General features: G+C 46.6%; 4 protein-coding genes across 4 annotated transcripts; 1 reads left to right on the top strand and 3 right to left on the bottom strand.

The window, feature by feature from the left end:
• Window positions 1-3,431: 3,431 nt before the first annotated feature.
• Window positions 3,432-4,707, bottom strand: N7469_005740 (40S ribosomal eS4 domain-containing protein; the record flags this gene model as incomplete). The annotated part of the gene is made up of 5 exons (XM_056644660.1): window positions 3,432-3,540; window positions 3,604-3,897; window positions 4,044-4,328; window positions 4,399-4,536; window positions 4,694-4,707. The coding sequence occupies 5 exons, from the start codon at window positions 4,705-4,707 to the stop codon at window positions 3,432-3,434; spliced, it is 840 nt and encodes a 279-aa protein (XP_056501474.1).
• A 337-nt stretch (window positions 4,708-5,044) lies between these two features.
• Window positions 5,045-6,266, bottom strand: N7469_005739 (aspartate-semialdehyde dehydrogenase family protein; the record flags this gene model as incomplete). Its single annotated transcript, XM_056644659.1, has 3 exons — window positions 5,045-5,850; window positions 5,919-6,176; window positions 6,236-6,266. 3 exons carry the CDS (start codon window positions 6,264-6,266, stop codon window positions 5,045-5,047), a joined length of 1,095 nt encoding a protein of 364 aa, XP_056501473.1.
• A 2,491-nt stretch (window positions 6,267-8,757) lies between these two features.
• N7469_005738 (fungal specific transcription factor domain-containing protein) lies at window positions 8,758-10,743 on the top strand (the record flags this gene model as incomplete). Its single annotated transcript, XM_056644658.1, has 5 exons — window positions 8,758-8,766; window positions 8,828-8,908; window positions 8,971-9,587; window positions 9,649-9,837; window positions 9,903-10,743. The coding sequence occupies 5 exons, from the start codon at window positions 8,758-8,760 to the stop codon at window positions 10,741-10,743; spliced, it is 1,737 nt and encodes a 578-aa protein (XP_056501472.1).
• A 143-nt stretch (window positions 10,744-10,886) lies between these two features.
• N7469_005737 (EXPERA domain-containing protein) lies at window positions 10,887-11,871 on the bottom strand (the record flags this gene model as incomplete). The annotated part of the gene is made up of 3 exons (XM_056644657.1): window positions 10,887-11,378; window positions 11,435-11,601; window positions 11,661-11,871. The coding sequence occupies 3 exons, from the start codon at window positions 11,869-11,871 to the stop codon at window positions 10,887-10,889; spliced, it is 870 nt and encodes a 289-aa protein (XP_056501471.1).
• Between the last annotated feature and the right edge of the window lie 301 nt (window positions 11,872-12,172).

Raw genomic sequence — 12,172 nt, 5'->3', positions numbered from 1 at the left:
ATGCCACGTGAACATCCAAGTTCAGGAATTTACACTACAAGAACCCAGGGCCAGGGAACTGGGAATCGGATCTCGGTAGATCCACATGTCCCAGAGCTTGCAGTGGACCTCACATGGCAGTAGTTTGACATTCACTTCAATAGAATCAATAAATGTTGTTATCAAAGCAAGGAAATATTTAACTAGTTCAGTCCAGAAATTCATCGAGGGGAAGTAAAAGGAACACTTGAGAAATACATTCTCACCGAGGGAGTCAGCAAAGATACGATCAACGTCATCGCTCGCATGTTCTAGACCCGCCGCCATCACCGCGACGATACTTTTAGTGCTTGCCTTGTTTTGCTGCCCGAATGAAACCAACAATCTTGAACTTGGAATCAATCATTGCTTATTTTTTTTTTTTTTGGCTCTCTTTCTCTCTCTCTCTCACACACACTCTCTCTTTTCCCCTTCATCTTCCTTCTTCCTGCAGGGCATCTTGACTTTACCAGTGGCCGATCGGATTTCTGGGTTGCATCATGATTCCGGGCCAACACGGGCCCAGAACTAGAGATCATCCTCCCAAGGGTAGGGATGACGTTGGATGATCGATTGCCGCCCTGCATCTTTCAATAACTTAATTTCGTGTTGAGAAAGCTACCCCTTGTGTAGCATACACAAATTCTTGCAGGTTCAAGTTCCAAGAAGGAGACATGCTTTTGCAGAACCTACCAGCCACTTAGAATGTACAAAATGACTAGTGCACAATATGAGTCGACCAACTAGCAGAAGTTGCAAAATCTCGAACCATTTAATGTACGATTCCATGTACATGACAGATTGAGCAACCATGATGCAGTCATGATGCAGTGCTCAAGTTGCGTCACATCAATTCCTGTCGGTAGAACGCTGGGGAACCCTTCTGCGCTCTAATTGTCGTGCATATCCCGGGCACACTAATGAACAGGTTCCGGAAAAGATTTTCCCCTTTCTGGGGCCGCCCTGGAGATGAAAAATGATATATCACATTCCTCATATTCCAACATGCGATCATTGATGATGATAGGCTAGCGGAGAGCTATATTTTCATCAACAATGGGAATTGTTGGAAGATTCAAGTGGTAATAGTGAGGCGGCCGGGGTTACCCCTGTGTGTACACATCCATGCCATACTCTCGATTCCAATCGAACGATTCATCTGTCCTCTATTGATTTCAGTTACATTACGATGTGACGAAGAGAAAGTTTTCTTTGGGAAGTTAAAGGTCGTTCGTGCGAACACGGGCTTTCAACTCGTCGATCGGAGTCGATCGATGGGGCCCTACTGCACCTACGAGGCACCGGCGCCAGGAGGAAGCCACCCCCCTTTTGATATAAGCGATACGACCATTCCTCCCAGCTGAATGTACTGGATCAGCTAGCTTTCTGTCCTTCATATTGTTTTGATGAGTTAGTCCTACATATACCGTAGTATAGTTCATTCTTATTTGACGGGGTAATATTTCCTGGAGGCGCATTAGCTTGCGGAGTACTCCGTCAGGAAATTAACTGCGAATGCGACTCATTAGCAAAAAAACCCACTCTTATTCTCCTATGCCGGAGCTGCCAAGACTTTACGGAGCTTTGAAGTTTGTATGGAGTAAATTCATAACCTAGCTTTTTGGATACGGCATAACTAACCATTGATCATCCCGACGCAATGACACCCTTCGACGGGGGCCGGGACGATCCTTCTTTTTGTCTTGCATGATCGTCTCCAGTTAAATTCAGCATCGGGATACACTGTAATCTTTTCCATATCGGTCGCTCAAGGCCCCGGGTAATGTATTGGCTCTTACTTTGGTGGCTACGATTGGTACAAGGATCGAAGCATCGGATAAGTACGGAGTATATCATGATGCTAGAATTGACAGCTCCATAGAAAGTGCTATGTCAGCCAGCCGATTCGAATTTCCACAATTTGAAGCCAGTGTCTCTGCCGTTCAGCTAGTACCTACACGAGATATTACGAACAGATACAACTCTCTGTACTAACTAACTTACTAGTACTCTGCACCCTGTAGACAGGATGGAAAGAAGCGGTCAAACACGCACCACGTGTTATCAAGAGAGAAAATGCGTAGTGACAAAAATGTAGAGAGAATAGATTGGAGCCTACACTATTTTTGTCTTGAGGGTCACTACGCTAAGTGCACCTCGATAAACCTGTTCGGCTATGGCGAATGTCCCACAAAGTCGTCCCATACTTTCTCGATGATGACCGCGGACATAGAGGAAGAAAACAAGGGACTTCCAATCTGATATCCGGATATAGATTCATGACAGCTGCTGGAACCCGCCAATTTTACATAAAGTTCACATTCCCATAGCTGGTTCCGTTCCCTTGGGTCGCTCTTGAGATATCACCCGGTGATATCTCACCTTCTCCGGGGCCGGAGAAGGTGTCCGCGGGTAAGAACCAATGGAAATGAGCCTGCAACGTCCAGTCAGGCGGGAAAGGCTCAGGTTGATACTGTATAAAGGAAAATAAAAGATTGGTCCGTGCGGTTTCAGTCGCGATCTAAACCGAAGCAGATTACTGAGGTGTAGAGCTGCAGGAACTTCGAATATATCTTCATCAGGGGTAGGATCGGATTGAGATAGTCGCCGTATAACCTCGCTCAAGGCTTGCAGTTATGGTCAGTTGGAGAGATCCCTTAAGGAGGGCTAAAACCAAAGACGAACTTCGACTATCCAACAATATCTAATGTAGATATTGTTGGATAGTCGAAGTTGATTGTTCATATACCTACCTATACATACATAGGTAAGTACCTACGGTCGTTCCCTGCTAGTACTAAATAGTATTTGCACACAGGCAATTCAAACTGAAGTTCATATCCAAAGTTCCAATCCGAAAGATTGAAAAGATTGCCAATGGCCTCATGTGAGTTTATCCATTTTCAAGATAGGCCTCCGTGGACAGGTGGGCGAACTTCAGTTTTTGACCCTCTAGGTTGTGTGAAACTTTCAGAAAATTCAAGCCCAACGAGGTAGACTACGAATATATCCTTAAGTGATGCAAGAGCAATTGTTCTGTAGGAGATTTAAGGTGTATAGAACAGTTGGACCAGGCTACTTGTCTATGGTGGAGCCCCGGGTCTTGGGCCGGTAAAAGAGTTACTAAAAAGAGTTACTACGCGCCCAAGAGGCAAACAAGTCAATAGACACATTTCAAGGGCAAACAACAGGATATAGGGAAAAAAAAAGACCCGGGGTTTGAAGTACGCTCATTAAATCATTCGAGAAGGTAACGTTAAATAGGTATCATATCACTCGGAAACGAGACGGTTAGCCCGACTCCGGTTTTGTTTGCTATGGTTCGAATCTACGGAAAGAAGCACCATCCAAGTCCATAAACAAGACAAGACGCCGTTTCCCAGCTACTGTTTTAGGTTATTGATTTTTATTTTTCATCTCCAGATGGAGATGGCCGGCAGGCAGCTCTTCACCAATGTCCTAAGACATTTAGTTGGCGAGAGCGTGGGCACGGCGGCGGTCACGCTCCTCAGAGATGGAGAGCTATCAAGAATGTTAGTATCAGAGGCGCTGTGAGATATGAGAAAGTGGAGATTTGTTACGTACCTTGACACCCTTGCCCTTGGGGAGGAGACCCAGGGCTTGTCCTGGCCGATGACGAAGACGTTGGACTCGCGGGTAGCGAAGGTGTTGTCAATGGCGTCCTTGATGTGGACGACGTTGAAACCACCATCGTGACGCTCACGGTGAGTGACAACACCAACACGACCCATGTTACGACCACCAGTGGCCATGGCGACAACACCGGAGTCGAACTTGACGAAGTCGGCGATCTTGCCAGTGGCAATGTCAACCTTGACAGTGTCGTTGACCTTGATGGCAGGGTCGGGGTAACGGATGCTATTGGCCAGAAGAAACCCAGGTTAGCAAACTTTTGTTCTGTTTTCAATAGATTCTTACATGTTCCCGGGGATGCGTCCTCCGCCGATCAACCAAAGCTTGGTCCAACGACTGAATGACACGGAACTTGTGGAGTATGAACTCACGTTCGCGCATCGTGCGTAACCAAGAATGGGATACCGCCCTTGCCAAGCTGAACGCGCTTGACCTTGCAGAGCTTGAACTCAGCCTCCTCGGCCTGGATGCGGTGGACGGTGAAGCGACCCTTGGTGTCGTAGATGAGACGGAAGTGCTCGCCAGTCTTCTCGAGGGAGATGACGTCCATGAAGCCAGCGGGGAAGGTGGTGTCGGTGCGGACCTTGCCGTCAACCTTGACCAGACGCTGCATCATGATGGCCTTGACCTCACGACCGTTCAGGGCGTACTTGAGACTGTGAAAGGATTCCAATTAGCTTCCTGGATTGTTTTGGCGTTGAAAATCATGAAGGATTCGAGTCGTACCGGTTGCGGATGAAGACAATCAGGGGCAGGCAGTCCCGGAGCTTGTGAGGACCGGGGGAGGCCTTGGGGGCATAGGTGCCGGACATCTTGTCCAGCAGCCAGTGCGAGGGGGCGCTAAGGCGCTTCTGGTGCTTCTTGCTGTAAGACCGTCATGGTTAGTCGTGACATTCTGCGATATTGAATTTTTTTTTTTCGAGCCTCGCTGCGACGATCTCGAACCGTGAACAAATCGAAATTGAAATTCGAGTGGTTCGTCGAAAGGTTGCAGCGAGCGCATTGAGCGAGATAAACTTACATCCCGCGAGCCATTTTGGATGTTGTCGACCGGTGGTGGTTATCGGAAGTGTCGCGATGAGGAGAGGAACGACGAGCGTTAATAGTCAAGGGCTTTCGCTTAGCGGACAGTAGTGGGTGTGCCCTAGCCTCGTGACTGTTGCACTAAACCCAAAATGGGTGACTAGGGCTATGCTTATGTCATACACAGACCTTACCTCATTCGGAAGTATAATGTGGGTCCAATCAACTCTATGCATCAAACTACTCAGAGCTTCGCCATGCAATCCATAATCGTGGTCAAAGTCTATGAATGAGATGGTGTATTGAAGGTATTATAGACATCGCTGAAGATCACTTTTCATATTTACATTTAAATATATCCCTTGATGACCGCGACTTCAGCGTTGAGGATGGAAGAGCCAGCAGCACCAATGACAGTGTTGTGAGAGAGAGCCGCAAATCGGATGTCGAAGTAGCCACCCTCCTGTCCTTCACGGACACGTCCAACACTGACAGTGTATCCCTTGGAAATATCGCGGTCCAGGCGGGGCTGGGGGCGATCGGGCTCATCAAAGACCTTGATGGCCATCTCGGGAGCAGAGGGAGCGCCGAGCTTCTGAGCCTCGGACTGATAATCCCGCATGGCCTGTGCGACCTGCTCAGCACTGGGGGCAGGACGGTTCTTGAAGCGGAGCGAAACGAAAGCCATGTGACCATCAGTGACGCCGACACGAGTGCACGTAGCCCCGATACGCAGACCGGTCTGCTCGTTGAAGGCGGTCGCGTCAGAGTTGAGAGCACCAAGAATCTTTTGGGCCTCATTCTCTAACTTGTCCTCCTCACCACTGATATAGGGAATGACGTTGTCGACGACATCCATGCTGGGGACACCAGGGTAGCCACCGCCGGAGATGGCCTGCTCAGTGAAGACCTCGACCTCTTCAACAGGACCAAACTTGGCCTGGAGAGCGGCGAAGGGAATGACAATACCAATGACAGCACAGTTAGAGTTGCAGACCAGGAAGCCCTTCTTCAAACCAAAATGCTTGCGCTGGTGGGGGATCAAGTCCAGGTGCGAAGGGTTCACGGTTGGAACCACTAAAGGAACAATGGGATCCTTGCGGTAGTTCTTGGCATTGGAAAAAACAGGAATCTCAGCCTTGATAAATTCCATCTCTATCATTTGTAGTCAGCATGAGAGCACTAAGGGCTAGGTTGGTGAGGACATAGTCCATGGTTCTTACCAGTCTCGCCAGCGATATCACTGTTTAAACCGGAGAAGACGAGATCGCAATCGCTGAACTGAGCAGCACGGCACTCTCGAAGCACTAGATTGCTGAGGTTCTCAGACATGGAGGAGGCCTGCTTCCAGCGCACAGCATCCTTGTACTTTTTGCCAGCGTTGCGCTCAGAGGCACCAACGGCGTGCAGCTCCAGGAAGGGGTGATCAGCCAGAAGCAGGATGAAGCGCTGACCAACAGAGCCAGTGGCACCGAGGACACCTGGGAAAGTCAGATGTAAGCACCACTTTACATCATTGTCTATAAGCTGGATAACTTACCGCACTTCTTCTTGGGGTATGAGGCCGCCATTTTGAATTTTATGAAATATCAAAAGGGTAAGCGAGCTTGATAGAAGGTTAGCAGTCAAGCTCAAAAGGACGTTGAGCGCATCAAAGTAATTGAACAAGTATTGTTTCCATATATCAGATCCAAAGCAAGGCCATTGAACATGAAGATCCTATGAGTCAAGGCGCCTCCCAGTGCCCCGCATGGTGGATAAGGGACCTTTTGACCCCAATGGACCGTTCGACCGCATGGCTGACATAGAACACACCCAATTGATACCCAGTAGAACAAAGAAACATCCGAACTTACCACTTCCGTAGTTGTCGAGGATGAGTGGCAATCTAACGGACTCCTGCGAACTGCGATATCGCGATGCCCCGCGATGACTCAGCAACTCCGGTGGGGAAAAACTTTTATGAGACGCCGGTTGGCTGCGATTCGCTCGCCGGAGAATGTCGCCCTTCTCCGGAAGTATGTATTCCTTGTTACTCATCGATGGCTACGGCACATCTCTATGTATACTGATGATCTGAAATGCTTGGCTGCAATTCAGATACAATTGAATTGGCGAAGGCACCAGAATAATCCACCAGCTAGTCACCAAAATACTTATATTTAGAGATAGGTATCTCTAAACAGTGCGTCAGTCACATCGATGGCGATGCCCAAAATGCCATTTAACTTTTTGCATCAGTCGCAAGGCCCAGGCGCATGTTGGAATAAGAAACAAGCGCTGGCGAAAGAGTGGAAGTAACCACTTCAGCTCATAAGTGCGAAACTTCTGTTACTCTCACCAGCCTGCTTATGTGCCATGGCGCTGGACACTTCCAAAAAAGCCTTGGACTTGTTTGGCGGTATAGTCCAGGTTTGAAGTATAGAAGCGTGGAACAACTTCCCAAGAAACCGTCAATTTCGAAATATAGAAGTGACAAACTTCCGAAACACTCTCTTTCCGCTCGGTGCTTCATCATTCTTTAATACTCCAATACAAAGGTCGTCTTCATACTTGGCCATTGTTGATGGCCGATGGTATTTATGGTATTTCTTAGTCGCATTCGAACCGCCCATTGAAAGAAGCACTAGTTTTATAATACATCTGTTAGCCAGGAGAATGATTCGATTCTGGAATAGACAAATAGGGTCTTGATATGCGTCTGAGTAATAGATGGTTAAAGAACCTTTCTTCCCTCCCGGGTGCTCCTTCATATAATTTGTCAAATTAAAGACCTTGTCATCAACGATGATCCATAAGTCATCACTTTTGTCATGCAAAGAAACCTCATGCGATGAATATGATGGACGAGAATTCATGATGGTATTCTCCAGTTCTTGGGTATGGTTGGCGTAGAGAAATACTGTTTTCTGCCCGTTGCGTACAATATAGGAGTCGCCTAGATATACTGAATGAGGCTTGCGGCCCTCATATCTGTGTATACATTGATCTTAGCTATACTTCTCACCAACGCAAACATATAATCACAGTCCCTTTTGGAGCTCATGAGACTTTTTACTTCTTCGGACCGAGGCACGCGGCCCGTGAGGCTGCCCCGGCTTGGTCGTCATCTCTTTTGCGGAGAAGTGCCACTAAGTTGCTCATTTCCAACCCCGCAAAATGATATGCCGGCCATGCAATGTGGGTGCTTTAATTCCGTCGAATGAATATCTATGATTGATAATTGGTGACTGCGATGGTGGCTACTACGCTTTGATGATGTTCTCGCATTGAAATGGACTTTTGTGACTTCAGAGCTATTTGCGGGTTCATCCTCTCACACGCGACATGTCTAATATGACCAAAATGCGGGGTCAGAAGACTGTCACTTTATCTAGATACAGGAGTTTGATCGCAGAGAATCTCGCACAACAAGCGGATCTCTCCTTTGGTATCATTTTTCACTGGCACCAAGACACGCCCCTCGACCATCATCGATGAAGGGATACCGACAAAGAAGGTCTCGCCACGCCTGTAAATGGTGCCACCAACAACGTGTGCGCTGCGATGTGTCGCGTACAGGAGTTCCGTGTACACGATGTGCTCAGGATGGAGAGAGTTGTGAAATCTGGACGAAAGAATCCTCGTCAGTGTTGTCCCAAAGACCCAGCTTTAGAGTTAAGCTGATGATATTCCAGTATTGGAAATGATTGCGGAAAACATCATATTCAGAAGTCATGGAATGGAAGTCCAAGACATAGAATTGGCAGCGATGGGAGGAAAAAAGTTGAAGGAAGAACCTCGCCGTCAGTCGCGGGTCTCTTTGGCCACGTCGAGTTCTCAGAATACTCCTTTCTTCGGCTTTCTCCATCATGCAGCTTAGGAAAAGAAGAGATGCTATACTTCGCGCAAAAGGGATGTCTCCATATCCCTGCCCGACCAGCATTAGATACTCTGGTTCGAGCGTATTTCATGCATGTACATCCCTACTCTCCGATATTGGATGAAGCAAGCTTCTGGAACGCATACCGTCAACGCTCCTTAGCCCCTAGCGAGCCGATCTCACTATTTGTATTTCAAGCAATGCTTTTTGTGTGTTGTACAGTGAGTTCTGCGAAGTAGTAGCTACTCAGGAACCTACTAATCGACCAAGTACGTTGGATTGGAGGTTGTGCAACAGTGTGGATTTTCAAACAAATTGACTGCAAGAAAGGAGTTCTTTACCAGAGCCAAGGTATGAACACACAAGATATTGATCTTTCCAAAAAAGCTATCATAGTCACTGATTTACTTTAGCTGTTACTCGACTTAGGTGGTGAGAATCAAGATTTAGATAAGGCAAGGGGTGCTTTGCTGCTTTCCCACCAGGCCTTATCCGACAATCCTCAGATCGGAAGTATCATGCTAGGAAATGCCATACAGTGCTACATGATCTCAGAGACATCAGTCAAAGAACCAAGCACAGGGCTGAAAAGCTTACAATCCAGACGTGTCTGGTGGTCAATCGTGTTGAGAGACGCATTCATCTCCCTCGCTTTCCGTCGCCATACCCAGATCAACTGGTCCGACCCAAACTTGAGAGCAGAATTTCTCAATGAAAGAGACCTCGAAGATGAGATAAAATCCTCTGAAGTCTACGATGAGAGTACGAAACATTTTCTCGTCGAGGTTTTCAAGAAGCAGTGCAAGTTAGCTGTTCTGGTCATTGAAATGATGTCTGCCGTATTTCCACAACAGCATTGCTACATTTGCGGATCTACGGATGATCTCACAAGACACATGCAAGAGATACAGGACATAAAAAATGCATTCACCCTATGGGAGGAAGAGAGTGGTGCGATCATCCACCCAGAGCCCTGCAAATGGCCAGATTCTGTCATAAGCCTCATCAATATGACGCGAGCATATTATTTGTTAGTGCTTTCCATGTGATTTACACTTTACCTATTTAACCAACTAATAATTTATCTAAAGTACTGCTAGGATCCATTTGATTCACTGTGAAATGGCCATCTATGAAACAAACAGACCAATTTTCGGGGAGATTCACATCATTCAAATACATGATTCTGCTCCCGAGCTCAAGCATGCAGTGTCTGAAGTACATCAAGTGATGATTTACATGGGTGATAACCAAAAGAAGGAAATGATCCCATTGAGCATGTAAGACGATAGCAGTCTGGGCTTTAATTGAATCATAATAAGTACTTACATCTTCCTCTCTATAGGCTGGCCCTCATGGCATGGCCTCTAGCTGTCGCTGCCATTGATGTGAATCTGGCACGAACAACCGAAGAAAGCATGAATCGAACTCAGAGGATGAGTTGTCTAGGTGAAATATACCGATACCTAACCGAGGTTGCAGATGTCACCAGCTTTGTGACTTCAGGCGCGAAGCAAATCCTACTGCTCGCAAACACAGCAGTGCAACAAATCATACCCAAATACCAAACGCCGAGTCCTTCATCAATGTCTGATAGACAATTTTACGAGATTGGATCGGTCAGTTATGAGAGCTACTCAAGGGGTTACGCGGCAGATAATTTACACGATTGGGCCGATGTTTTTGTTCACTATCCCTCGGTATACTTGTTGATATCGAAAGCCACCGACTATGCTCTGTCCTGTGGTCGATTGCCGGACCAAGACAAGTTACCGGCATGTCTTCGATCATTGAATATTCTCAGCGCCATAGGTACTGATCTCCCATGGTTCCGCAGTCATTCTAGTAATGATTTCAAGGGAGCTCCTTTGGACCACGATCTTGAACTCTGGAAACCCGTCGTCGCTGAAGATTACGGAGTGAAAGGTTTTCAGATGCCAGAGATACCACAAAGCGTGTATCTAGAGTCTTTCAACCCGACAAACTACTTGAGCTGGCCATTAGAAGTCATACCCATATCAAGAGAAGGAAACGATCAGAATATCTTCCAAGAACCAGGTTTGAATACAATAGAATGGGATCAGTGTGACGGCCTAAATGTTCATGATGCATTCTGCGAGCTGGATCCTTGGCTGTGGAACAATACTGGGCACAATACTGGGCTACAGAGTGAATTCTTGTGCTAAATCATGTAGCAGGAAATCTTTTTCAATTAATATGATCCGAAGTTTTCCAAACAATTCTGTCACGCGATAAGACTTCCTTATTCTACGACCAACCGCAGACAAGCCCCCGTGGCCACTCCAGCTGTTCATATTAGAGTGGCCCTTCAACTCAAGGATAAATATGTAGGCCTCATCAAAATTCCAATAGTCGCTTGACAGGCATATATTGCAAGCCAAAATACGAGTTGAGCCTGTTTCGACGATTCAGTTGCCGATGGAACAGGTATAGGCTCGCTTGATAACTTATTCCTCCTTTTGGCGGGTTTCAAGGCGTTCCAGCTTCCGGAACGCTTCCACAGTCTTTGTGACAGCTTGCCATATGTAGTCTGAGATTGGTTAGTCCTATTCCGAGATAGGGTTGACAGGGAATACATACAGCACCCGACCACCATCCAAATGAAATTGAAAAAGAAGTAGTAGAACCAGAAGTAATATCTTTCAGGTCGACAGTATTCAATGTCAAGCAAGCTGGTAGCATAATAAAGGACATCCCCGTATACCTGGCCCAGTGATATAATCAGTTGCAAGGGGTATCTTGCGGGATGATTCACAATAATACAATATGCAATGAAAAACGCCAATGGGCCCCAACAGAACTAAAATCCAAAGTTAGTCATAGAGTACATATTGATAAAAGGCAACCAGGTCATACGGCAGTCACAGCCTCCATAGATACCAAGAACGCATCAGAAGTTAGGTAACGAGAATCGGAAAGAGAGTATTCTTTCCATAGCTGATCGAAAAGACTTTGACCACCAGCTAACCTTGCATGGTTCAGGACAAAGTGGGCTTCAAAATGAAAGTGAACCCATCCAGCTGCTTTTCATTAGTCGAATTATTTTTTTAAGGTGAAATTGCCCAGGAATAGGTCGACGTACTTAAACACATCCAAACAAACGCAATTCGATCCGACACGCCTGATGTTGGACGTAGGCGAGTAATCAACAAAGCAGCTACACCTGATACCGCCACCCAAAAGACACCAAATCGAGCAATCAATGAAATGACTGAGTCCTCATTTATGGCATAATGAGGCAATTGGATTGAAGGCGGATAGTAATTGTGAGGAATCATAGTTGTGTTTGCCATTTTGTGAAGTATAAGGGGGGGGGGGGCGGTGTTACACTTGAAGGTGTAGAAGAGAGAAATAAAAAATCAGGACGAATCCAAAAGCCTTTCAATTCCAGCAACCCCTTTTTCCATGCTTATGTACTTGTGGATTCAAACCATTTGATATTTCTATTGTGTACCCTCGACTATTGTAAACTGCAACGAATGCCAAGACTGAAGTCGGGACCCGCGGAATCCGCTCTTTACGGAAGGAGATCAACCGAATCGGATCACCCACAGAAGAGCAATTACTAATGTGCCCTACTTTATGCCTCGAATT

The sequence above is a fragment of the Penicillium citrinum genome (assembly GCF_028827155.1).
Source record: "Penicillium citrinum strain IBT 23319 chromosome Unknown utg000004l:1.0-2404223.0:1.0-2405248.0, whole genome shotgun sequence".
NCBI classification, from domain to species: Eukaryota; Fungi; Ascomycota; class Eurotiomycetes; order Eurotiales; family Aspergillaceae; genus Penicillium; species Penicillium citrinum.
This window is presented reverse-complemented; position numbering and strand designations above follow the sequence as displayed.